The following is a 27,141-nucleotide window of genomic DNA, read 5'->3' as shown; positions in this document are numbered from 1 at the left end:
GGACCCAAATGTTGGGCACCACCTCTTCCTGGCCAGAAACTGGCCTCTCCTCCCCTGGGCCCTCCTTCACAGACTTCCCTCATCTCATACACTGTAGCATGGCCAAACCTCCTTCCTAGAGCTAAAAATCACCTCTCAGGTCCCTGTACGTGGATGGGGCAATTCCAAGGGTGTTCGCAACCCCCTGCCCAGGGTTAGAGTGGGGTGACACTCTCCTTTCCCCCAGGCGGGGTCCGTCAGTTCTGACCTTCTCCCCACCTAGATTCCTGGCTCCATCCCCGGATCCCAAGGACTCACCCCCAGCCCCAGGCACCTGACTATTCAGCAGCCCTGACCCTGCCCTGCTCACTCACCCTGGCGCGGTGCCCTCTTCCGCCGGAATGCCGCTCCAGACTGCAGGGCCTCCAGGAGGCTGTCCATGACCCCCGTCTCTTCGCCCTCTGCAGAGAATCAAAGGGGTGGGGGGCAGGGTGAGCAGACCCCTTCGCCTGGCCACTCCATGAGGCCGCTCAGGACTGGCCACTGCCCAACCATACCCCACTCGGCTGACGTTGGCTCAGTGGAAAGAGCACGGGCTTTGGAGTTAGAGGTCATGGGTTCAAATCCCGGCTCCACCAACTGTCAGCTGTGTGACTTTGGGCAAGTCACTTAATTTCTCTGTCTCAGTTACCTCATCTGTAAAATGGGGATTAAAACTGTGAGCCTCCCGATCACCTTGTAACCTCCTCAGCGCTTAGAACAGTGCTTTGCACATAGTGCTTGGCAAGTACCATCATTACCCCTTCCAATGGGAACCCCCCAGCCCTCTCACAGGGAGAGTGGGGGTAGGTGAGGAGGTCTGTCTCTAGGTGTATGATGGGTTGAGGGGGAGAGAGGAACACTTCTTCCCTGTCAGTCCTCCTTAATTTCGTACTTTCTCAGCACCAAGCCCTGTGCTAAGCACTAGGGTGGGCCCAGGTTACTCAGGTTCAACTGGGCTCCTGTCCCTGGGATCTGAGGTTATCACAGCAAGCCATTTGGCTCCTTTCCCTTTCCTTGCCTGGGCTCAGCCGCAATGCCCGCTTCTCCCTCACCCCACCCTCCCAGCCCTGCTTATTTGTGGGGGAAGCAGCGTGGCTCAGTGGAAAGAGCCCGGGCTTGGGAGTCAAAGGTCATGCGTTCTAATCCCGGCTCTGCCACTTGTCAGCTGTGTGACTTTGGGCAAGTCACTTAGCTTCTCTGTGCCTCAGTTCCCTCATCTGTAAAATGGGGATTAAGATTGTGAGCCCCACACGGGACCTTGATTACCTTGTATCCCCCCAGCGCTTAGAGCAGTGCGTGGCACATAGTAAACGCTTAACAAATACCAACACTATTATTATTATGTGGGCCAGGAGTAGCACCCCTGGGGCCTCGGGCCACCACACGGCCCGGGCACAGGGAATGGGACCATGGAAGGGCAAAGGGATCATAGCCATTTGCCACCGAGGGTGTTTGTTGTTTGTGCTTGGAACGTGGGTGGCAGAAGGGCAGGTCGGGCGAACCGACAGGCAGACGGGGAAGGCAAGCGGGGTAAGCAAGCGTGCAGGGATGGAGGATTTACAGTTAAGCCTTCCTGCTGGTGGCGACGGCTTGCAGCTCTCCCTTAACGAGTGAGCGGGGAAGCTTTGCGGGGAAAGGCTCACCGGCATGTCAGGGGTTAAGCTGGAGCCCGAGCTCCCGGCTCGGTTGCCATGGCAACCGCTCTAGGGTGGTGAAACCCGAAACTGCGAAATCCCCGAGAAACAGCTGAAACAGCTGCCCCCGGCCGCTCGGCGCGGGACTCGCTGCCCGCAGCGCCACCTGCCGGGCGAGCGCCGCAACGGCCGCTGACCTACATACAGGGGAGGCGGCCGGGGGCCCGGCCTCCGGCGCCACCTGCCGGCCGGGCTCGGGGCCGCACCGTGGGCCCAACCAGGGGGTCGTAGCCCACCCGAAACTCGGGCGCGGACCCCCTCCTGGGGACCCTAGCCTGGCCCTCATCCACCCCCTATGGCCATGGGGCTATGGAGGGGGGTGGGGGCGTGCAGCCGAGGAACAGGCCCGGGGGCTGGAGGCGGCGGTGGTGTGTGTCTGGGGGTCCTCCTGAAGGGGCAGAGAATTGGGGCTCAGACAGCTGGGGGTCCCCGAATCTCCGGGTGGGGGGTGGGGACGGAGGGGAGCCAAGCTCAGAGAAGTAGCTTCCGAAACCTGCCTCCCGACTCGTCTCCCGCGGCATCTTTCTGCACACGGCTCGATGCCAGCAACGAGTCCCCTCCACCCCCCACACAGGGAATGCCAGCTTTGGGGCCACGGGGAGGTGGGTGAGGTGGAGGTGCCAGCCTAACCCACACTCCCACGCTAGAATGTTGGCTTCAGGGCTCCTGTGGTGTGGGGGCTGCCAGTCTACCGGAATCCTGGCCTCTAGGCCCTGGGGGGTAGGCGAGGTGGGGGTGCCAGCCTAGCCCCCCGGCCAAACCACAGTACTGGCCTCAGGGTCCCGGGATGTGGGTGAGGTGGGGTGCCAGCCTAGCCCCTTGGTAGAAAACTGGCCTCGGGACCCCTGTGAGGTGGGGGGTGCCAGTCTAGCACCCCCTCCCCTCCAGAAAGCCGGCCTCAGGGCCCCCCCTGTGAGATGGGTGAGGAGGGGGGGAGGTGCCAGCCGGGTTCTTGAAGCATTGTGATTCCACTTCCACTGCCCGCAGCAGGAGCAGCCAAGGAAGAGGGGGAGGGGGAAGGCAGGGAATTAGCAACAGGAAAGGAGCAGAGGCAGGAAACAGAGCAGGGCAGTAATTGAGGCCATATGTTCTGACAGAAAAATGCAGCCGGGAGTGAGGGACCCAGCCTGTTCAGGAAGGACAGGGACTCCTGGGGGCGGTGGGGGGGGGGAGGGCACCCAACCCTCCCCCCAATTACCTAGAAGCCCCAAAGGGCTTGGTGGGGCCCAGACCGAAGGGCAGGCTGAGTGGGGTGGTGGTGGTGGGGGGGCTCTTGGGAGGGAAATGGTGCAGAGGGCAGGAAGGGGAGATTACAACACAAAGGGTTAAGGCAGGGGGGCCTCCTTCAGCAAGGAGGGCGGGGGCGAGGGGAGATCAGAGGCATTTTTGAAAGGGTGGTGGAAGGGGAAGCGGGCACGCTAGCTGAGATAGAGTGTCACTGCCACGCCAAGATCAGAGCCCAGAAGGAAGGAGGATGGGGGGAGGGAAAGGGGATGGAATGTCAGAGACGAAACAGCAAAGACCAAATAGGTGGTAGCAGACGGTTTCTGCGTCCACCCTGGCTCCAGAGCCCGACAGCTGGGACTTCCTGCGTGTGGGCGGGGTCCGTGCCCGCCCCCCTCCCCCTGGGTCCCCACCCAAATCTCCCCAGCCTCCAGCTGCCCCCCATCTGGCCACCCCCAGGGCCGGGGGACCCACCTGCATTCATGTCAATGAGCTGCGCTCTCTTCTGCTGCTTCTCCAGACGCTCCTTCTCCGCCTTCTCCTTGGCCAGCTTCGCCCTGCGCATCTTCTCTTCCGTCTCCCGCCGCTTCTGGTTCTCCTTGACGGCTTGCTGCGGGCAGAGCGCCACATGGAGGGGCTGAGCTCTCCCCACCCCGGGGAGGGTGTCACCCGGGGACGGGCAGCTCCCTACCCTCGGGGCCCCTCGCTCACCAGGAACATGTTCTTGAAGTTGTGCAGGTCCATGAAGAACTCTTCCACGGTCATCTTCTTGGGGTCGAAGAGGAAGTAGTCCCCCAGCTCCTTGAACAGGGTCTCCATGTTGGAGTGCATCAGCCGCAGCTTCTCGTACTGCTCCTTGGCGTCCTTCACAAAGCTGTGCTGCCCGGAGTCAAGGATCACGGCCTGCAAGTCGGGGGCTACGAGCCATGTCCAAGACACTGCCCGTTTCCTCTTACCCCTCAAACTCACCAACACACGTTTTCTAGATCTCCTCAAGTCACTGTATCATCTGTAGCCACTCCAACTCCAACCACAATGCCCCCCAACCTGAAAACTCAGATCTCTAATCTGTCTCCCCTTTTTGCAAGCCATCATGGCTCACCTGGGATCCCTACCGACCCTCCCCTTCAAGACGGAGACCCATATTCCTAACATCATCCTCTCGCCACCCACTCCCTCTGAGGCCCGGGCACTGGCAACGTCCAATTCTGGATTCCCTCCGTAGTACGCCTCCTTCGCTCATGCTCCTGGAGAGAATCCAGGCACCAGGCCGACTTTTACCCTATTTCCCCCACTGATGGGTTCTAATCCCGGTTCTGCCATTTATCCGCTGTGTAACCTTGGGAAAGTTACTTAACTTCTCTGTGCTTCAGTTCTTTCATCCGCAACCTGGGGACTGAATATCTGTTCCCTCTCTGACCGTGAGCCCCATGTGGGACCTGGTTATCTTGTTTCTATCCCAGAGCTTAGGACAGTACGTGGTACATAGTAAGTGCTTAAATACCAGAATTATTATTATTAGTTAATAATTACTATTATTGCATCACCTCTCCCCTTGAGTCTTCTCTAAGTACTTGGGTACTCCCTCCCTCCCTCTATAACACTTACAAATCTTTCAATTCAGTTGCCTCCCCTCTCTGCAATTTATTTTAGTGCCAACTAAAATATTTATTTATATTATACATAATTTTTATTTATGTTGCCAACTTGTACTTCCCAAGCACTTAGTACAGTGCTCTGCACGGTAAGCATTCAATAAATACGAATGAATGAATGACTAATGGGTTCCCTCGAGACTGTAAGCACATTGTGGGAAGGGAACATGTCTACCAACTCTGTTATATTGTACTCTCCCGAGCACTTAGCACAGTAATTTGCACCCAGTAAGTGCTCAACAAATGCTATGGATTGATTGTTAGCTCCTAAGAGGGCAGGGATTATGTCTATTAATTCTACTACACTCTCCCAAGTGCTAAATACAGGGTTGTGTATGAGCCTGTAAGTTCCCTGACGGCAGGGATGGTGTTTACCAACTCTCTCGTACTCTCCCAAGTGCTTCGCTCAGTGTTCTCCACAGAGAACAAGCTTAATAATTGTCAGTCTCCCCCTGCAGACTGTAAACCCACTGGGAGAGGAATCACGCCTACCAACTCTACTATACTGCACTTTTCCAAATGCTTAGTAGAGTGCCCTGCACACAGTAAGCAATCAATAAACTCCACTGATTGCCTGATGAGCTCTCACTATTATTTACCCACTCTATTCTCCCTCAACACCACGGCTCATACGTTTTGTCTCCCAAGCTCACCTGCTTGCTGGGCTTCATTCTCAACTTTCTGGCTTCTGACCCCGGCTCAACGCCTTTCCTCCCTGCCAGGAACTCCCCGCCACCTTCACACTCCTACACCACGTCTCTCCCCATCTTCAGGACCCTCCCAGCCCCTCCGGATTAAGCTCCTTTTCCTCCACATCATATCAAACCAACTACACCTTCAGCAGGTGCTCCCTCCCCTTATTACTTTTGCACATTCCTGACAAATAAACGTTCACTGGATGGCTTGTATGTGTCAGTCTCCCCCGTTTGATGGTAAATTCCTGGAAGGGAGGGCCCAGGCCTCCTACTCAACTGTAGTCTCCCAAGTGCTTGGTGCAGGGCTCTGCAGGGGCTCAGTATGATTGGTTGACTTCTTTGGCCCGGCACAAGATCCCAAGACTTCCCTACCCTGATCCTCTCCCACCTTCAACTCTCTCCTCCCATTCGTCTGCTTTTCCTCCTCCTCTCAATCTGGGCACATCTCCCAACCCCCTGTTTCGGAGCAGTTTCCAAGTGCAGAACAGTTGCCGCTACTGCCTTAGGGAAGGACCCTGCTTGTTTTCCGGCTACGACCAGATCAAAATTACCCAGGTGCTACCCGGTGGCCCAGGAGATGGAAAATGGGCTGCCACCAGCCCCAGAAGGCTCTCTGGCTGAGCAATTTTCCATGTCCAAGGTCCAGCTGCTTGAGGTAGGGTGATGGAGGAGTCCCCGCCCCCCCTCCCCTAGCTCATCCTATCAGAGAGGATATGGTCATCTTCTCCACAAACTTATCCTTCTCATCGGTAGCAGCTGGGAAGTTCTGAATGTCGCGTTCCACGTCCGAAATCTGCTTCCTCATCATGTCCAGGTTCTTCTGTAAATTCTCAGCGGAGACTGAGCGAGAGGGGTGAGGGGTGAGGGTGGCTGGGCGGAAGTCTCCCCGCCGGGTGCAGCTGGGACAAAGCCCTTTCCCACGCGTCCCTGCTACACACGCGAACCCTGCCCCGGCTCACGCTCTCTGCTTGGGGCTCCCTGGGGGAGTCCAGCCTGTGGGGGCTCGGCCAGAGTGGGCAGCAGGGCCCCAAGCGGAATGTGTCGGAGGATGGGGTTGATGGGGGCCCAGGAGGAAACGTGGAGCCCTTGGTGGGAACTGGAACTGGGGGAAGGGTGGGATGCTGGCAGCCACTGGCCCCTCCTTTGGGAGGAAGCTGCTCTCTCTGTTGCATGAGGGAGGTCTCCCTAGGCTTTGCCGGGGCCATCTTGGCTCTCCTTTCGGCCCGGGACCGCGACCGAATGTGCCCGCTCTCCTGCGCAGCCCAGAGCCCTCGGGCCTCCTGCCGCTGGCCCAGCCCCAGCCCCCCAGCCCGCCTCTTGAGCCGTCCCCACCTCGGCTGGCCTTCTCCACGTGGGTCAGCTCATTGGGGAACTCGAGCACTTCGGGGTGGTCCGACTCGCACAGCTCCGCCAGGAAGTGCAGCAGTGTCATCTTCTGATCGGTGGACTTGGTGTCCCGCAGCTGGGTGGGCGGGACGGAGGGGAGAGGGGCTGTGAGCGGGGCTGGCCGGGAACGGGCGACCGCCGGATTGGGGCCTGGGTTTCCGAGCGAGGCCCTGCACGGGCCAACCGGGCGGGTGCCGGCTCTCGATTGCCGCAGGGGCTGCCCGCACTTCGGCCGGTGAGCCCGGCTGTTGTGATACGCTTACACTGTGCTGACCAGATACAGTCCCGGTCCCACACGGGACTCGGAGGCATCTCCGTTTAACAGATGAGGACACTGAGGCCCAGAGAGGCCGAGCGCCTCGCCCCAGGTCCCCCAGCTCCCTGCTCTTTCCCCAGGACCACACGGCCTCCCTCCCCTCCTCCCTTCCGGCCCCGCCCGTCACCTTGCAGAGGAAACTGATGTTGAAGCCGAAGGCGCCGGCGTTCCGGGAGCCGGCGTTCATGTAGTTGCCGACGAGCAGGGTGAGCTCCAGGAGGCTGGAGAAGTTCTGACTCTTGCGCACTTCCTCGCAGGCCGCCGTCACCGACACGATCTCGGGCTTCACGTTCTCCACCTGCTCGCCGAACTGCAGCTTGAAGAGGATGGCGTTGAGGCGCGGCCGCAGGCGGGGAACCGTGCCCATCTGTCCAGGGTGGGAGGAAAAACAGTGTCACCACCTGCCGAGCTCAGGGAGGGGAGAGCTGACATTATCGGGGAGGGCACGCACCCCTGAGGGAAGGAATAAATCCACTAATAATAACACTGACTGCTACTTGTTAAGCGCTTCCTAGGTGCCAAGCACTGTGCTAAGTGCAGAGGTAATTAATGGGAGAGAAACCAGCAGTAGTAGCGGATAATACTTCCCTTCAAGGCCCTACTCCAGGAGGCCTTCCCAGACTGAGCCCCTTCCTTCCTCTCCCCCTCATCCCCCTCTCCACCCCCCCATCTTACCTCCTTCTCTTCCCCACAGCACCTGTATATATGTATATATGTTTGTACATATTTGTTACTCTATTTATTTTACTTGTACATATCTATTCTATTTATTTTATTTTGTTAGTATGTTTGGTTTTGTTCTCTGTCTCCCCCTTTTAGACTGTGAGCCCACTGTTGGGTAGGGACTGTCTCTATATGTTGCCAACTTGTACTTCCCAAGCGCTTAGTACAATGCTCTGCACACAGTAAGCGCTCAATAAATACTATTGATGATGATGATGATGATGATGATGAAAGGAGCCTGAAACCCCACTCTTATTCCATCCTCGCCCTCATCTTTCACGTTGGTTTTGGGTTTTAATGGCTTCACCTTTCCCAAAGGACCTATCACCAGCCCCCCTCCTCTTTATTCTTAGACTGTGAGGCCCTTGTGACTAATTCTCACCTATTTTCTCCCCAGTGCTCTGGCCAGTGCTTTGTACTCAGAAGGCAATTAATAAATACTACCACTACTACTTTAGGATACAGTCCCATCTCCCATCCAGAGAAGCAGCGTGGCTCAAGTGGAAAGAGCCCGGACTTGGGAGTCAGAGGTCATGGGTTCTAGTCCCACTTGTCAGCTGTGTGATTTTGGGCAAGTCACTTCACTTCTCTGTGCCTCAGTTCCCTCATCTGTAAAATGGGGATTAAGATGGGGAGCCCCACGTGGAACAACCTGATCACCTTGTGTCCCCCCAGCGCTTAGAACAGTGCTTTGCACATAGTAAGCGCTTAACAAAAGCAGCGTGGCTCAGTGGGAAGAGCACGGGCTTTGGAGTCAGGGATCATAGGTTCGAATCCCGGCTCCGCCACATGTCTGCTGTGTGACCTTGGGTAAGTCACTTAACTTCTCTGAGCCTCAGTTACCTCATCTGTAAAATGGGGATTAAGACTGTGAGCCCCACATGGGACAACCTCATTACCTTGTTTCCCCTCCCCAGCACTTAGGACAGTGCTTTGCACATAGTAAGTGCTTAACAAATGCCATCATTATCATTATAATAATTATTATTATCTAATACAGGGCTCGGGATCTAACGGGGAGGGAGAGCAGGTTTCTCGCCCCCATTCTACGGAGGAGGAAAATGAGGCCCAGAGAGGTAGAGTGACTTAGCCTGGGTCACCCCAACAGGACGGTGCCACAGGTGGGGCTACAATCAGGGTCTCCAGCCGCCCAGGGAAGAGGGCGAGGGTCAATCCCATCCCCGGTGCCCCCGCTCTCTGTGGGGAGATCATGCCGACTGGGGTTCCTGGCCCGGACCCCACTCACCACGACGCCGAACTGTTCCGACTCCGCCAGGTCATCGTACTCGTCCTTCAGCTCCGCCAGCATCTTCAGCTGCTCGGGCTCCGGCATCTGCTTGATCAGGTTCTGAGAGCAGGAGGGAGGGAGAGAACAACATTGTGCTCTGTCCCCCTCTGAGCATCCCCAAACCTCAGCCTGAGCCTCTGCCCCTCCGCCCCACCCATCTACCCTGCACCTCACGGGCCGGGGGCGGAGGGGGAGGAGGAAGGGGACACGGACCCAGGCAGGAGCCGATTCACTGACCGGGCCAGAGCCAGTGGTCATTCAAGGGCCAGAGCTGGAGTCAGGGGCTCCTCCAGGGTCAGTGGTCGGCTTGAGGACCGCACCAGGCAGTAGGGGGTTGGAGGGCCTGGACCGGGCCCAGGAGAACGACATGCCACCTGCGACTGACCCCCTCTGAGTCAGGGGAGCCGACGGGAAAGGCCTTAGAGGGAGGACCAGTCTCCAGCTCGGACACCCTGATTCACCTGCACCATTGACTCAGTCAGGACAGTCTCATTAACTTCCAGAATCACGTTCTTGATATCCTGGTAGGCCATGCGGAAGGAGCCCAGGAAGATTGCTGCCGAGAAAGGAGAAATCAGTCACTCAGGAGCCAGGATCCCGCTTCTGCCTCGTGCCCCAAGCCCATTGCCCGTGTTCCCTGTCCCCCTGCATAGCCACACGTGGGATAAACCCCTTCCTCGTTCCCCCGGGCAGCCCAGCCCAAACTGAAGCACCTCTGGCTCCCCTCAAGCTGAACAGGGCAGAGTTGACGGTGGAACCCCGAACCCCCAGTCAGCCAGGACAGGGTCAGGGTCGGAAACCCAAACTCCCCGCTGGCCAGGGAAGGGGCGGTGCCTAAGACCTCAAACCCCCATCCGGCCAGGGCCGGGGCTGGAGCCAGCTGGTCCTCCTGCTCTGAATGGGTTGAGAACTTGGAGCAGGTCCCAACCACCAGGCTGGCCCAGGCTAATGGTCTCTCCACTGTCCCACCTAAGCATCGGCCCAAGAAAGAGGGCAGCTACTGCCGTGCCATCTAAGCATAGGCCCAGGAAGGAGGGCGGTATCTTCTGTCCCATCTAGGCAACCCCCGCAGCACTTATATTCACATTTTTATATTCATTTCATTCATTCATTCAGTCGCATTTATTGAGCGCTTACTGTGTGCAGAGCACTGTACTAAGCACTTGGGAAGTACAAGTTGGCGACATTTGCTTCCCCTACCTGTAATTTATTTCAACAACTGCCTCCCCGTTAGACTCTAGGCTTGTTATGGGCAGGGAACAGGTCTGCTAATTCTCTCAAGCATTTAGTACAGCACTCCGCACATAATAAGCACTCAATAAATACCACTGATTAATTCTTAAGGACAGGAAAAGCATCTCTACTAACTCTACTGTCCTCTCCCAAGTGCCCAGTCCAGTATGGTGCACACATTACACTAGGCTCCTTGGCTAGTGATTGTGTCTTAACTCTACTGTACTCTCCGAAGAGCTTTGTGTAGTACTTTGCACTCAGTAAGTGCTCAACAAATACCAGTGATTGATTGGCAAGGAGGAGGAGAGCAGTAAGGGGGAAGAAACAAGGGGAGAGGGAAGAAATGAGGGGGAGGGAGGAGAGTAAGTACTCTGCACACAGTAAGTGCTTAATAAATATGACAATAAGAGGGGAGAGGGAGGAAAGGAAGAGGGAGAGGGAGGAGAAGCAATGGAATGTACTCTCCTGTGTCTCCACACAAAACCAAGAGACTACGTGGCTAGGTTGCTGGCCCGGGTCAAGCCCAGGTCAAGCCTCAGCCACTTGTGAGAAGGCCACAGACGCCTCCTGGGTTTTCCACACTTGCCACAGTGGCTTTGGAGAGGATCAGGAGGCGAGGAGGCCATGGGGAGAGGGGCCCAAGGGGTGGGGGGGCCAGATGGGGAAGCAAACCTGTTGGCCCTAAAGGGTGAAAGGAGTGGTGGGCCTCCAGTTCCAGACCCCTCGAGGCAACAGGCGCCTGCAGGCCAGCCATCACAGCACCCCGCTCAAGAGCTTGTTGTGGCCAGGGAATGTGTACTGGACTTTCCCAAGCATTTAGAAGAGTGCTTGGCACACAATAAATCCCACTGGTTGATTAATTGATTGACTGAGAGACTTACAGAGGTTCTGAGCTGTCTTGGAATCCAACACCTTCAGCTCCTTGACTTTTTTCTTCTGCACGGCCTTCTCCTCTCCGCCCTCCTGATCCTTCTTGGCTGCAGGGACAGAAAGAGGGATGGACGGTGAGCCTGGACCCCTGGCCTCTGAGGGTCAACATCTAGGAAACAGCCGGCTGCCCTGTTTTCTGGAAGGGGGACAAAGTGGGGGTGTCTACAGGATTCTGTCCAGGCAGGAAGGGAACTTCAAGGTGGTCAAAAAGGGGCAGTGTGCCCCATCTCGGACCCCAGTTAGGAGGAGAGGAAGATGGGAGGGCAGGAAAGATTCCAGGATTACTGAGTTTGGCTTGAGGGGAAGGGGGAGGATGCAGTCTGTTAGGGCAGGTAACTGGGGTCCAGGGAGTGGAAAGAGGACAAGCCTGGGATACAGGAGACCTGGGTACTAATCACTGTTCTGCCATTTGCCTGTGGTGTGATGTTGGGCAAATCACTTCTCTTCTCTGGGCCTCAGGGAAGTGAGGATTCAAAACCCATTGTCCCTTTTCCTGTGAAGGAAAGGGAAAATCCTACTAGACTCTCTCATACCTACCCCAGTGCTTAGTATATTGCTAGACATCTAGTAGGGGCTTAACAAATACCACAGCTATTACTAATTCCTGGAGGGAGGGGAGCAAAATGGCCTGGCCCTTCTGCTCTGATGTTCCTCAACTGCCCTCTCATCCATTTATTTATTTTATTTGTACATATTTATTCTATGCTGCTTCAGCAGAAGCAGCATGGCTCAGTGGAAAGAGCCCGGGCTTTGGAGTCAGAGGCCGTGGGTTCAAATCCTGGCTCCGCCAATTGTCAGCTGTGTGACTTTGGGCAAGTCACTTAACTTCTCTGTGCCTCAGTTACCTCATCTGTAAAATGAAGATTGACTGTGAGCCCCCCATGGGACAACCTGATCACCCTGTAACCTCCCCAGTGCTTAGAACAGTGCTTTGCACATAGTAAGCACTTAATAAACGCCATTACTACTGCTATTTATTTAATCTTGTTAATATGCTTTGTGGCCTGTCTCCCCCTTCTAGACTGTGAGCCCGCTGTTGGGTAGGGGCCATCTCCACATGTTGCCAACTTGGACTTCCCAAGCGCTTAGTACAGGGCTCTGCACACCGTAAGCGCTCAATAAATAGGATTGAATGAGTGAATGAACCCACAGATCTGCCACGAGAAACGTGGAAGCCCAAAGCTCGCGGTCTGGGCCCGCTGCCGAGAGAGGTCAGAGCTCCGCGCCTGCACCGGTGAGGGGCCGGGCCCCACGAGAGCACGGGACCGACGGGCCGTGCCGGGGCTCCCCAGGGACCGAGGACGGAGCACGGGCCGGGGGCCAGGCAGCTGGCTCCCGGACCTTGGGCTGGGCAGCACTCGCGGAGGGTGTGACCCTGAGCGGCCGGTGAGCGCCAACCCTACAAGCGGGCCCAGCGGGCCAGCTGTGACGCGGGGCAGTCGGCCAGCAACGGTCTCTCCGGACCTGCCCCGCCGGCCCTCGCGTCCTCCGCCCTCTCTCCTCCTGGTGACTCGGTCAGCAGGCCTCTCTCCCTCCCTCCTCCCCCCTGCCCACGCACCCGCCCAAGGTTCGGGAAGTTCTCCGCGGTGGCTACGAGCCCGGAGCCTCTGACCCAGTTCTGAGTGGGACAGAGGGAACATCAGAGCGAACAGAGCTCGGAGTTTATCTGCCTCGGCTCATCCTCTGAGCCGCGTGGGGGTGGGGGCAGGGGACCCCTCCCCCTCCCCACATCCACCCAAGGAAGCTGACAATAATAGTAATAATGGCAACAATTCAGCTCTTACTATGCACAAAGCACTGTTCTAATCAATCAATCATCAATCGTATTTGAGCGCTTACTATGTGCAGAGCACTGTACTAAGCGCTTGGGAAGTACAAATTGGCAACACATAGGGACAGTCCCTACCCAACAGTGGGCTCAGAGTCTAAAAGGGGGAGACAGAGAACAGAACCAAACATACCAACAAAATAAAATAAATAGGATAGAAATGTACAAGCAAAATAAATAAATAAATAGAGTAATAAATATGTACAACCATATATACATATATACAGGTGCTGTGGGGAAGGGAAGGAGGTAAGATGCGGGGGGACGGAGAGGGGGACGAGGGGGAGAGGAAGGAAGGGGCTCAGTCTGGGAAGGCCTCCTGGAGGCCTGTTCCAAGCGCTGGGGAGGTTACAAGGTGATCAGGTTGTCCCCCGGAGGGCTCCCGGTCTTAATCCCCATTTTACAGATGAGGTAACGGAGGCGCAGAGAAGTGAAGTGACTTGCCCAAAGTCACACAGCTGACAACTGGCGGAGCCGGGATTTGAACCCCCGACCTCTGGCTCCAAAGCCCGGGCTCTTTCATCATCATCATCATCATCAATCGTATTTATTGATTTCTTTCTTTATTTCTTTCCACTGAGCCATGCCGCTTCCCTAATGAAGCTGATGAAAGCCGATGCCCGGTGGTCACGGTGTTGCTCCCCGTGGGCGGCACAACAGGGCTGGCCGAAACACTAGGGTGGTGAGAGGGAGGGGAGCGGCTTTGGGGGTGAGCGCTGCCGCCGGTGACTGGGGATTTTCCACTGGGCTCCAGCTACTGCACAGCTGGCACAGAGGAGTCTCCTCGCGGATTAACCCTCCTCAGCTCCCCGCCCTCCGCGTCAGGACAGGGAGGTGTCCCCGCTCCCCCGGCGGCCTGGCCTGCGGGGTTCGCCCCAGCTGGGCCTGCGGTTCGGAGAGGCACCCTGGGCGCGTCAGCGCTTAGTACAGCGCTCTGCACATAGTAAGCGCTCAATAAATACGATTGATGATGATGATGATGATGATCCCTCCCCGGGGCAAGAGCGGGTGACACAGGCTGCGTGACTCAGTGGAAAGAGCCCGGGCTTTGGAGCGAGAGGTCACGGGTTCAGATCCCGGCTCTGCCACTTGTCAGCGGTGTGACTCTGGGCAAGTCACTTCCCTCATCTGCAAAATGGGGGTTAGGACTGTGAGCCCCCCGTGGGACCACCTGATCACCTTGTAACCTCCCCAGCGCTTCCTAGTAAGGAAGAAACTATCAGGCAGAAACTCCTCACCCTGGGCTTCCAGGCTGTCCATCCCCTCGCCCCCTCCTACCTCACCTCCCTTCTCTCCTTCTCCAGCCCAGCCCGCACCCTCCGCTCCTCCGCCGCTAATCTCCTCACCGTACCTCGCTCTCGCCCGTCCCGCCATCGACCCCCGGCCCACGTCATCCCCCGGGCCTGGAATGTCCCCAATCCCTCTGCCCCTCCGCCAAGCTAGCTCTCTTCCTCCCTTCAAGGCCCTGCTGAGAGCTCCCCTCCTCCAGGAGGCCTTCCCACATTGAGCCCCTTCCTTCCTCTCCCCCTCGCCCCCCTCTCCATCCCCCCCCCATCTTACCTCCTTCCCTTCCCCACAGCACCTGTATATATGTTTGTACATATTTATTACTCTATTTTATTTGTACATATCTATCCTATTTATTTTATTTTGTTAGTATGTTTGGTTTTGTTCTCCGTCTCCCCCTTCTAGACTGTGAGCCCACTGTTGGGTAGGGACTGTCTCTAGACCAATTTGTACTTCCCAAGCGCTTAGTCCAGTGCTCTGCACATAGTAAGCGCTCGATAAATACGATTGATGATGATGATAGTGAGTGCTTAATAAATGCCGTCGTTATTATTATAGGGCCTCGACGCCTGCGCGGGCAGAACCCTCGTCCCCTCGGGCCCGGATGCCGCCGCCGCCGCCTCGGGGAGGGGGCACGGGTGAAGGGCAGCTCCAGCCGGGGTGGGTGTCTGGCGCGAGGTGTGGCCCTGGCCGGAGGCGGCTGAGCGGGGGAGGCTGCGGCCTTGCCTCGGCTTGTCTCCCTCCCTCTCGCTTCCCCCCGCCAGACTCCCTCCTTGGCAGGGCCCTTTTCTGTCCTGCGTCACAAGCACAAAATGGAGCTGGGCAGGGAGGAAAAACACACTGCGTGAAATGGCTGCATGAAGCAGGGCGAGCCAGGCAGCCGCACTGCGGCACAAGGACACCCCCTGCTGCCCAGCGCGGGCACCTTCCTCCCCTCATCCACTCAAATTTAACAGGAAATATTAATTAATTAATATTAATATAACTACGAAATGGGCGGAAATACTCATATTTAATAATAATAACAATAATGATGGCATTTAGAGAAGCAGCGGAAAGAGCCCGGGCTTCGGAGTCGGGGGCTCGCGGGTTCACCTCCCCACTCCGCCAACCGTCGGCCGTGTGGCTCTTGTCACTTCACTTCTCCGTGCCTCGGGTCCCTCGTCTGCAAAACGGGGATTACAACTGTGGGCCCTCCGTGGGACCACCTGATAATAATGACGATGGCGTTTATTAAGCGCTTACTAGGGGCAAGGCACGGTTCTAAGCGCTGGGGAGGTGACAAGGTGATCAGGCTGTCGTCATCCTCAATCGTATTTATTAAGCGCTTACTAGGGGCAAAGCACGGTTCTAAGCGCTGGGGAGGTTACAAGGTGATCAGGCTGTCATCGTCATCAATCGTATTTGTTGAGCGCTTACTGTGTGCAGAGCACCGTACTAAGCGCTTGGGAAGTACAAAGTGGCAACATCTAGAGACAGTCCCTACCCAACAGTGGGCTCACAGTCTAAAAGGGGGAGACCGAGAACAAAACCAAACATACTAACAAAATAAAATAAATAGAATAGATATGTACAAGTAAAATAAATAGAGTAATAATGTGTACAAACATATATACAGGTGCTGTGGGGAAGGGAAGGAGGTAAGATGGGGGGATGGAGAGGGGGACGAGGGGGCTCACAGTCTTTATCCCCATTTTACGGATGAGGGAACTGAGGCCCAGAGAAGTTAAGTGACTTGCCCAAAGTCACACAGCTGACAAGCTGCGGAGCCGGGATTCGAACCCATGACCTCTGACTCCAAAGCCCGGGCTCTTTCCACTGAGCCACGCTGCTTCTCTAATCACTTTGTATCCCCCCAGAGCTTAGAACAGTGTTTCCCCTTCTAGACTGTGAGCACACTGTTGGGTAGGGACTGTCTCTATATGTTGCCAACTTGTACTTCCCAAGCGCTTAGTACAGTGCTCGGCACACAGTAAGCACTCAATAAATACGATTGATTGATTGATTATTAAGCGCTTACTATGTGCAAAGTGCTGGGGAGGTGACAAGGTGATCAGGCTGCCCCCCGGGGGGTTCACAGTTTTAATCCCCATTTTACAGATGAAGCACAGAGAAGTGAAGTGACTTGTCCAAAGTCACACAGCTGACAGTTGGTGGAGCAGGGATTTGAACCCATGACCTCTGACTCCAAAGCCCGTGCTTTTTCCACTGAGCCACGCTGCTTCTCTTACTGAGCGCTTATGGTGTGCAGAGCACTGGACTAAGCGCTTGGGAAGTACAAGTTGGCACCAGATAGAGACGGTCCCTCCCCAACAACGCAGCGTGGCTCGGTGGAAAAGGGCCCGGGCTTTGGAGTCGGAGGTCATGGGTTCAAATCCCGGCTCCGCCAATTGTCAGCTGTGTGACTTTGGGCAAGTCACTTCACTTCTCTGTGCCTCAGTTACCTCATCTGTAAAATGACACCTGTCTACATGTTTTGTTTTGTTGTCTGTCTCCCCCTTCTAGACTGTGAGCCCACTGTTGGGTAGGGACTGTCTCTATATGTTGCCAACTTGTACTTCCCAAGCACTTAGTACAGTGCTCTGCACACAGTAAGCGCTCAATAAATACGATTGATGATGTGAGCCCGTTGTTGGGTTGGGACCGTCTCTCTATGTTGCCGACTTTTACTTCCCAAGCGCTCAGTACAGTGCTCTGCACACAGTAAGTGCTCAATAAATACAATTGAATGAATGAATGAATTGTCAGCTGTGTGACTTTAGGCAAGTCATTTAACTTCTCTGTGCCTCAGTTACCTCATCTGTAAAATGGGGATTAAGACTGTGAGCTCCCCGTGGGACAACCTGATCACCTTGTAACCTCCCCAGTGCTTAGAACAGTGCATTGCACATGGTAAGCATTTAATAAATGCCATTATTATTATTACTATTATTATTAGAAGGGGGAGACAGACAATGAAACAAACCATGTAGACAGGTGTCAAAACCATCAGAATAGAGTTATAGCTATATAATAATAATGGCATTTATTAAGTGCTTACTATGTGCAAAACACTGTATATAATGATATATGCACATCATTAACAAAATAGAGTAGTAAATATGTACAAGTAAAATAAATACAGTAATAAATCTGTACTTATGTATATATACAAGTCCTGTGGGGAGGGGAAGGAGGTAGGGTGGGCGGGATGGGGAGGAGGAGAGGAAAAAGGGGGCTCAGTCTGGGAAGGCATCTTGGAGGAGGTGAGCTCTCAGTAGGGCTTTGAAGGGAGGAAAAGAGCTAGTTTGGCGGATGTGTAGAGGGAGGGCATTACAGGCCAGGGGAAGGACGTGGGCCGGGGGTCGATGGCGGGACGGGCGAGAACGAGGCACGGGGAGGAGATTAGCAGCAGAGGAGCAGAGGGTGCGGGCTGGGCTGGAGAAGGACAGAAGGGAGGTGAGGGAGGAGGGGGCGAGGGGATGGACGGCCTTGAAGCCCAGGGTGAGGAGTTTCTGCCTGATGCGCAGATTGATTGGTAGCCACTGGAGATTTTTGAGGAGGGGTGTGGAAACTGAGGCTCGGGGAAAGGAAGGAGTGAGCCGAGGGCTGGTGAACGAGGGCGGCCCCCCGAGAGCCCGCACCAGGGCTGCTGGAGCCCCTGAAACTGGTGCCAGTGACTTGCCGAACCCCAGAGGCCCATAGCCGGGGTCATCTCCTCCCAGGACATCCCCGGTCTAAGCTGAAGTCACAAACAGGAAAGGGGGTGTGGAGGAAGCCTAGGGGACACTGGCCATCCTGGAGGCCAGGTGGGAATGAGTCAGCGGGGACGGGGGCCCGGAAGCCTTGGCCTTGGAAGCTGCTTTGGAAGATCGCCAGCCCCCCCCGCCACCCCTGCGTCATGCCCCACTACAGTGAGTGGCTTGGGCCCAAGGGAGCCTGAAGTCCACTCTTGTCTCTCCCTGGCCCCTGGGGGGTAACGCACCATGAGCACCCTGCTGCAGGTCTAAGGATAACAGCCTGGCCCCGCCAGTCGAGAGACCTGGGTTCTAGTCCTCGCTCTGCCCACTGGGGCCGGGTCGCTGAGGGGGAAGGTTCCTGACCAGACAAAGGCGCTCCTCGGGGGAGACGGGCCCAGTGGGAACCCCTTGCCCACATCCTGGAGGAGGCCTTCCCAGACTGAGCGCCTTCCTTCCTCTCCCCTTCATCCCCCTCTCCATCCCCCCCATCTTACCTCCTTCCCTTCCCCACAGCACCTGTATATATGTATATATGTTTGTACATATTTATTACTCTATTTATTGATTTATTTTACTTGTACATATCTATTCTATTTATTTTATTTTGTTAGTATGTTTGGTTTTGTCTCCCCCTTTTAGACTGTGAGCCCACTGTTGGGTAGGGACTGTCTCTAGATGTTGCCAATTTGTACTTCCCAAGCGCTTAGTACAGTGCTCTGCACACAGTAAGCGCTCAATAAATACGATTGATGATTGATGATGATGATCCTGCCTCTAACCTGGAATGCCCTCCCCCTCCTCAAATCTGACAGTCACCCTCCCCTCCCTCAAAGCCTTACTGAAGGCACATCTCCTCCAAGAGGCCTTCCCAGACTAAGCCCCACTTTTCCTCATCTCTAACTCCCTTCTGCATCGCCCTTTCTCCCCTTCTAGACTGTGAGCCCACTGTTGGGTAGGGACTGTCTATATGTTGCCAACTTGGACTTCCCAAGCGCTTAGTACAGTGCTCTGCACACAGTAAGTGCTCAATAAATACGATTGATGATGATGATGATGATGCTCCCATTGCTCTTCCCCTGTCAGCCCCACAGCACTTATGTCCGTATCTGTAATTTTATTTGTACTGACGTCTGTCTTGTACTTCCCAAGTGCTTAGTACAGTGCTCTGCACACAGTAAGCGCTCAATAAATACGATTGATGATGATGATGATGCTCCCATTGCTCTTCCCCTGCCAGCCCCACAGCACTTATGTAGATATCTGTAATTTTATTTGTACTGACGTCTGTCTTCCCCACTAGAGACTATGAGCTCGTTATGGGCAAGGGATATTGCCGTTTACTGTTGTATTGTACTTTTCCAAGTGCTTAGTACAGTGCTCTGCACATAGTAAGCACTTAATAAATACAACTGAATGAATGAACCCCGGAAACAGGCAGCTAACATGGGTGGCAAAGGCCTCATCCTGCCCGGTCTCAGCACTGGTGCTGTCAGCGAGTCCTGTGGGGGTACCACACTATGTCTGTGTGCCCACCTGCTGCCCTCGCATGCTCTGAGGAATCAGAGTGACGTTCATGGGGGTGAATTAGGGCCTTAACTCCTCTGTGAAGACCCCCCAGCTGTGGGAAACCTGGCCATCAAGGCTGGAGGGCTTCCTTCCCTCCCCCTCCCTGGACTGAGGTCAGCGAGGATGGGCAGCAGAGGTTGGCGCAGCCCAATCCTGGGGCGCTTCCCCTCAGGCTCCTCATAATAATTATGGTATTTGTTAAGCGCTCACTATGTGCCGGGCACAGTACTAAGCGCTAAGTGGATACAAGCAAATGAGGGCAAATTGGGCTGGGCACAACCCCTGTCCCGCATAGGGCTCACAGTCTTATTCCCCATTTCACAGCTGAGGTAACTGAGGCACAGAGAAGTGGAGTGACTTGCCTAAGGCCACACAGCAGGTAAGTGGCGGAGGTGGGGTTAGAAGCCATGACCTGTGTGATTTTGGGCAAGTCACTTAACTTCTCTGTCTTCCAGACTGTGAGCCCACTGTTGGGTAGGGACCGCCTCTATATGTTGCCAACTTGTACTTCCCAAGCGCTTAGTACAGTGCTCTGCACACAGTAAGCGCTCAATAAATACGATTGATTCTCTGTGCCTCAGTTACCTTATCTGTAAAATGGGGATTAAGGCTGTGAGCCCCCCGTGGGACAACCTGATCACCTTGTAACCTCTCCAGCGCTTAGTACAGTGCTTTGCACATAGTAAGTGCTTAATAAATGCCATCATTATTATTATTATGACCTTTTGATTTCCAGGCCTGTGCTCTACCTACTTAGGCCACGCTGTTTCGCCACCAAATCCCCAGCTGGGGAATACCAGGCCACAGGGGTCGAGGGGTGGGCTGGCTAAAGCTATGGGGGGCATGGGGGGCTGCTTAGAGAAGCAGTGTGGCTCAGTGGAAAGAGCCCGGGCTCTGGAGTCAGAGGTCATGGGTTCAAATCCCAGCTCCACCAATTGTCAGCTGTGTGACTCTGGGCAAGTCACTTAACTTCTCTGTGCCTCAGTTACCTCATCTGTAAAATGGGGATTAAGACCGTGAGTCCCCCGTGGGACAACCTGATCCCCAGCGCTTAGAACAGTGCTTGGTAAGCGCTTAATAAATGACATTATTATTATTATTATTATTATGGGGCGTTTAGGGTGGCTCCCCAAGAACCAGAGGAGGGAAGCAGGGTGTCTGTGACTGTCGGCCGGGGGAAAGACTGACAGCACCCTGTTCGCACAGACAATGGTGTCATTCACACTCAGGGCCGCTACTTTCCCAGCACACCCAAGCTGACTCAGGAGGGGAGTGCTGGGAACAGATGAGTATCACAGCTTTGGGTGGGAAGGGGAGAGACCGGAGGAGCCGGCTCTGTCTGCCCCGGGCCCAGGACTGGGAGGTCATCATCATCATCAATCGCATTTATTGAGCGCTTACTATTTGCAGAGCACTGTACTAAGCGCTTGGGAAGTACAAATTGGCAACATCTAGAGACAGTCCCTACCCAACAGTGGGCTCACAATCTAAAAGGGGGAGACAGAGAACAAAACCAAACATACTAACAAAATAAAATAAATAGAATAGCTATGTACAAGTAAAATAAATAGAGTAATAGATATGTACAAACATATATACAGGTGCTGTGGGAAAGGGAAGGAGGTAAGATGGGGGGGATGGAGAGGGGGACGAGGGGGAGAGGAAGAAAGGGGCTCAGTCTGGGAAGGCCTCCTGGAGGAGGTGAGCTCTCAGCAGGGCCTTGAAGGGAGGAAGAGAGCTAGCTTGGTGGATGGGCAGAGGGAGGGCATTCCAGGCCCGGGGGATGACATGGGCTGGGGGTCGATGGCGGGACAGGCGAGAACGAGGCCTAACGGTGAGGAGATTAGCGGCGGAGGAGCGGAGGGTGCGGGCTGGGCTGGAGAAGGAGAGAAGGGAGGTGAGGTAGGAGGGGGCGAGGGGATGGACAGCCTTGAAGCCCAGGGTGAGGAGTTCCCGGCAGAAGGCTGAGGAGACTGTGGGGACAGAAGGCAGGAAGGGGAGCCTGCCACAGAGCTGCTGGGATGGGGGTCAAAGACAGCAAGCACTGGCCCCCAGAGCCTGGGCCGAACCCCTCCGTCTCTCCTGTTTACGGGGACTGTCGTTCCCATCAGTGCGGCTCAGTGGAAAGAGCCCGGGCTTTGGAGTCAGAGGTCACAGGTTCAAGTCACAGCTCTACCAACCGTCAGCTGTGTGACTTTGGGCAAGCCACTTCACTTCTCTGGGCCTCAGTTACCTCATCTGGAAAATGGGGATTAAGACTGTGAACCCCCTGTGGGACAACCTGATCACCTTGTAACCTCCCCAGCGCTCAGGACAGTGCTTTGCACGTAGTAAGCGCTTAATAAATGCCATTATTATTACTATTATCCTCCAAACTGGGCCGAACCCCTCTGCCTCTCTCACTCACAAGCACAAAGAAAAGCCGCCGGAGAAAAACAAGAGCAGTATGAGGAAGCTTGGCTGGAGGGTCTGGGGAGGGCAATGAATCAGCACTTTGCTACATTCATTCATTCCTATTCACTGAGCGCTTACTGCGTGCAGAGCACTGTACTAAGCGCTTGGGAAGTCCAAGTTGCAACATATAGAGATGGTCCCTACCCAACAATGGGCTCACAGCCTAGAAGGGGGAGACAGGGGCCGAAACACCCCTACGCCCGCACCCCAACACAACAAAAGCAGCTATCAGGATTTAGTGACCCCAGAGCGGAGATTTTGGCCCCCTCTCTGCCTCATCTCCTCCCCCCACTACGGTTCCTGCAAGGGGGCTGGGGGAGGCCCCTAGGAGGAAACGGATGGAGCGGGCTATCTTCCCTCCCCCCTGCTCCGGCCTGGTATTTCTGCTGATCCTTCTGCAGCTGCTCTGGTTTCGTCATGGCCCTGTTTTTTTCCCTTCTTTGTTCCCGACCTGGAAACCAGGAAAAGGGGGGGTGGTGATGGGCTGGGTGGGGATGGAGGGGGGGGGGGGCTGGACCATCACCATAGTTACGGAAAGTCACCTGACCGTCTCCTCCAATCAGCGGCCTCTGACCTCACAGGCGGAAACCCGGGCCAAAGTGGCTCAACTGCGCGCCCCTCGTGGCCGTCGGTGGCAGTTCAGGAGAAATGATTTCAATGGGCAGCCGCCCGGGGATGGGAGTGGGGGGGACGCCTTTCCGGGGGGATCCCACCCCGGGAGGGGGGTCTGAGGGGGAGGAGAAGCCGCCCCCCCCGCTTGCCTATCGCCCCGTGCAGCTCTGGGGGCCTCCCCAAGGGTGCCCGGCCAAAGACAGCCCCCCAGGACCCGGGGAAAGGAAGGTACCACCCGTCTCTGACCCCCCTGGAACCCCAGCACAGGGCCCGGGGGTGGCACCCCTCACAATTTGGGGTCTCCCCCAAATTAGAGGTAGACCCCCACACGTCTCTGTCCTCAGGCATGGCCCACCAGGGGGTTCTGAAGCGTCTCCCGCCCTTCAGCGCTCCCCGAGATTCCCAGCACCCCATCAGTGCAGCCGGGGCGCTGCCCGCAGGGCCCATGGGGTCTCTCACACCTGAGGGGTGCGAGGTTCCTCCATGGCCTCCCCTGTGGCCTAGTGGAAAGAATCCAGGCCTGGGGGTCGGGGACACCGGGGTTCGGGTCCCGGCTCTGCCACCTGCCTGCTGGGTGACCCTGGACAGGCCGCTTAACTTCTCAGGGCCTGTTTCCTTACCCCTAAAATGGGGACTCAATAAGTGCTCTCCCTCCTCCTTGTCCTGGGAGGCCCACGTGGGACAGACATTAAGTCCGACCCGATTACTTTGTACCTACCCCAGTGCGCCCACGTGGGACAGAGATTAAGTCCGACCCAATTACTTTGTACCTAGCCCAGTGCGTAGGCACTGAGTACACGCTTAACAGATACCCCAATTACGGTTATTAAGGGCAGGTCAGAGCTGGACGGAAGGCCTGGGGCTGCCCCAAGAGGCCCACAGATATCTATGTCTCTTAGCCTTCCGATCTCGAGCAACTAACTCCCCAGGAGGAGAGGGGGCCTGTCCCTCCCCTACCAGGTGGTCCAGGGGCACGCAGGGGGAGAATGACCAGAAGCATGATCCATTAAGAGAGAGCAGGGGTCAGGATGCAGAAAGGCCGGGATCCAGTCCCAGCCTTGCCCCGGGCCTGCCCGCAGGACTGCAGGCAAGTTGCATCACCTCACTGTGCCTCAGTTTCCTTTCCTGGAAAACGGGGTTGTTCACTCGTGCCTCCCCCCATCCTCCCAGAAACAGGAAAGGACCTCCTTTTTTCATAAGGCGTTTGCTAAGTACAGGTACTGGGATAGGTACAAGCTGATCAGGTTGGACACAGTCCAAACTCCTGGGGCTTACCGTCAATCTCCATTTTACAGCCGAGGGAACTGAGGTACAAAAGTGAAGTGACTTGCTCAAGGTCACACAGCAGGCAAGCTAGGATCAGAACCCAGAACCTTCTGACTTCCATGCCTGTGCTGGCAGGAGACACGTCTACCAAGTTCGTTATACCAAGCACTTAATACGGTGCTCTGTACACAGTAAGTGCCCAATAAATGACTGACTTGGAAAAGGAAAAGCATGTGCCAAACCAAGGTGCTGAATGGTATTATTACTACTCTGAGGGTGCAGAGCGCTTGGATGACTGTTATTTATAATAAGAGTAACAGGTTGCAGAGCCGTTCGGGGTGGGTGGATTTTGATTCTGCTTGTGAGACCCACAACTGCTCCATCAGCACCCTGGGAAAGCTGGCCACCCCAACTCACCCCTCCAGAAAGCCCCCCAAAAGGCTCTCCCGAGCCAGGAGAATTCCAGCCGGGTCATGGGGCTCGCGATGCCGAGAGGGTTGGCAGAGAAAAGTGGACAGCTGGGGACCGGAATCAATCAATCAATCAATCGTATTTATTGGGCGCTTACTGTGTGCAGAGCACTGTCCTAAGCGCTTGGGAAGTCCAAGTTGGCAACACGTAGAGACAGTCCCTACCCAACAGTGGGCTCACAGTCTAAAAGGGAAGGGAAGCCTCCATGGAAGGGCAGGGAGGACTCCTGGGGCCCGTTCCCTGGTGGGCACCAGCGCTTAGGGATGGAGCAAGGACGGTGGCTTAAAAGGCTCAGGGCCCGTTGGCCCAAGGGCGCCCCAAGTCCCTGGCCCACATCCCCTGCCATCTCTGAAAGCCAAAGGGCAGAGGGAGCCAGGGAAGACCCTGTGCTCCAAAGACGCTACCTCCACCGTCCTTGCGAAGCACCCAGACTCCCTGGCATAATAATAATAATAATGGCATTTATTAAGCGCTTACTATGTGCAAAGCACTGTTCTAAACGCTGGGGAGTTTACAAGGTGATCACGTTGTCCCACTGGGGGCTCACAGTCTTAATCTGATTAAGTGTGAGTCCACTGTTGGGTAGGGACTGTCTCTATATGTTGCCAACTTGTACTTCCCAAGTGCTTAGTACAGTGCTCTGCACACAGTAAGCGTTCAATAAATACGACTGACTGATTGATTAATCCCCATTTTACAGATGAGGTAACTGAGGCCCAGAGAAGTGAAGTTATTTATTTTTTATTATTTTTTGTTAATATGTTTGGTTTTGTTCTCTGTCTCCCCCTTCTAGACTGTGAGCCCACTGTTGGGTAGGGACTGCCTCTATATGTTGCCAACTTGGACTTCCCAAGCGCTTAGTACAGTGCTCTGCACATAGTAAGCGCTCAATAAATACGATTGATTGATTGATTGAAGTGACTTGCCCCAAGTCACCCAGCTGACAATTGGCAGAGCCGGGATTTGCACCCATGACCTCTGACTCCAAAGCCCGGGCTCTTTCCGCTGAACCACGCTGCTTCTCTGGCATCCTGTCACCTGGTCGTACTCGTAACCACGGTCACTACCGAGAGCCCACTGTGTATCATGCACTGTGCTAAGTGCGTGGACAACCAGCACCAGCATGGTCTAGTAAACACCATTATTATACAGCACGGAGCTGGGAGTCAGAAAGACATGGATTCTAATCCTGACTCCACCACTTGCCTGCTGGGTGACCCTGGGCAAGTCACTTAACTCCTTTGAGCCTCCAGTTACCTCATTTGTAAAATGGGGATTAAGACTGTGAGCCCCACGTGGGACTGGGGCTGTGTCCAACCTTATTAGTCTGCATCGACCCCAGTGCTTAATACAGTGCCTGGCACATAGTAAGCGCTTAACGAATACCACAAAAAGGCCAACAACAAAAAAACAGAACTAAGGACCTATGGTAGCACTAGAAGAAAAGCTGACGGGTTCAGAATTGGGGATTTCCCAGGTTTTGGGGGAAGGAGCGGGAGGAGGAGGAGAAGAGGAAGAAGGAGGAGTATTTCTTCGTACTGAGTAGTGAACTAAGCGTGGGGCTGAACAGAAAATCTACAAATTCAGACAAGGGCACTGCTAGGAATTACACACTCATTCTTTCTCCCACTCAGGCAGTGAACCTCTTGTGGAATAGGGACTGTGTCAGACCTGCTTATCTTGTATCCCCCTAAGTGCTTACTACAGTGTTTGGCACATAGTGCTTAACAGATACCGTAAAAAAGTGGGCTGGGGAAAAATCCTGAAAAATTTGGGGATCTCCAGCTCAGGACATGGTACAGAACCGGGGAAAAAAACTGCTATTTGTACCTAGAAGTGATGTCGCCCAGGGGAAGGTTTAGCCCAGGAGAGGTCCAGGGGCTGGGAGCTCAGAAATTACCCTGCGTTGGCACTGGCTCCCTGGATGGCAGGGAAGGGAAGTCAAGGCTGTGGTCTGCAGGTGTGCAAGCTCGTTGTGGGCAGGTAATGTGTCTGTTTATTGTTGTACTGTACTCTCCCAAGCGCTTAGTACAGTGCTCTGCACACAGTGAGTGCTCAATAAATACGACAATGAATTAGAAGGGCTCTGGGAAGTGAATTCGGGGGGATCAAACAGAGACTGAGGCAGAGCTGCAATGAAGACTTGTGCAGTGGGGGAGGCCTGAAGCCACAGGCCGCAGAGATTGTGACCAATGGCTGCCAGAAACAGGTGGCTTAGCCCTTCTACTCCTGTGACAGGCTTTGGAGTCAGAGGTCGTGGGTTCAAATCCCGGCTGCGCCACTTGTCAGCTGGGTGACTTTGGGCAAGTCACTTCTCTGTGCCTCAGTTACCTCATCTATAAAATGGGGGTGAAGACTGGGAGCCCCCCGTGGGACAGTCTGATCAGCGCTTAGAACAGTGCTTTGCACATAGTAAGCGCTTAATAAATGCCATTATTATTGTTATTAAAAGCCAGGGACACGGCCCCTGAGCTTGTGGTAGATTAGAAAGAATTCACAAGCACTGATGTACACGAACACGCTGAAAAAACGCTGTCTGCTCCCTCTCAACATGTTCCTGTAACCGAGCAACTAAAAAGGGGATGGAGGATACTCCTTTCCTGAGATGGGGGAGACACCATTTTCTAGCTTGTTTTGCCTTTACTCTCTTCCCGTTCCGGAAGGGGTCCCCCGAGCCGCCAGAGGGCAGCAGAGCACTGAGCTTGTCGCTGGAGGAACGACAAGCGAGCGGGCGGTCGCAGAGTGATGACGTTGTCACCCTGCGCAGCAGAAT

At 55.1% G+C, this 27,141-nt stretch overlaps 1 protein-coding gene across 1 annotated transcript in view; it reads right to left on the bottom strand.

Annotated features, from left to right (window-relative positions):
- The window catches only part of DIAPH1 (diaphanous related formin 1), a 70,165-nt gene that overhangs the window by 3,108 nt on the left and 39,916 nt on the right, over positions 1 to 27,141 (bottom strand). Inside the window, exons 19-27 of the mRNA XM_038770856.1 lie at positions 11,117 to 11,212; positions 9,464 to 9,558; positions 8,961 to 9,062; positions 7,119 to 7,358; positions 6,622 to 6,751; positions 6,005 to 6,129; positions 3,651 to 3,815; positions 3,414 to 3,549; positions 354 to 440 (exon numbers count right to left, since the gene is read on the bottom strand). Coding sequence (XP_038626784.1) covers positions 354 to 440; positions 3,414 to 3,549; positions 3,651 to 3,815; positions 6,005 to 6,129; positions 6,622 to 6,751; positions 7,119 to 7,358; positions 8,961 to 9,062; positions 9,464 to 9,558; positions 11,117 to 11,212 — 1,176 coding nt within the window. The remainder of the gene's footprint in view (positions 1 to 353; positions 441 to 3,413; positions 3,550 to 3,650; positions 3,816 to 6,004; positions 6,130 to 6,621; positions 6,752 to 7,118; positions 7,359 to 8,960; positions 9,063 to 9,463; positions 9,559 to 11,116; positions 11,213 to 27,141) is intronic.

This window comes from Tachyglossus aculeatus, chromosome X2 (assembly GCF_015852505.1).
Source record: "Tachyglossus aculeatus isolate mTacAcu1 chromosome X2, mTacAcu1.pri, whole genome shotgun sequence".
In the NCBI taxonomy this organism is placed as follows: domain Eukaryota; kingdom Metazoa; phylum Chordata; class Mammalia; order Monotremata; family Tachyglossidae; genus Tachyglossus; species Tachyglossus aculeatus.
This window is presented reverse-complemented; position numbering and strand designations above follow the sequence as displayed.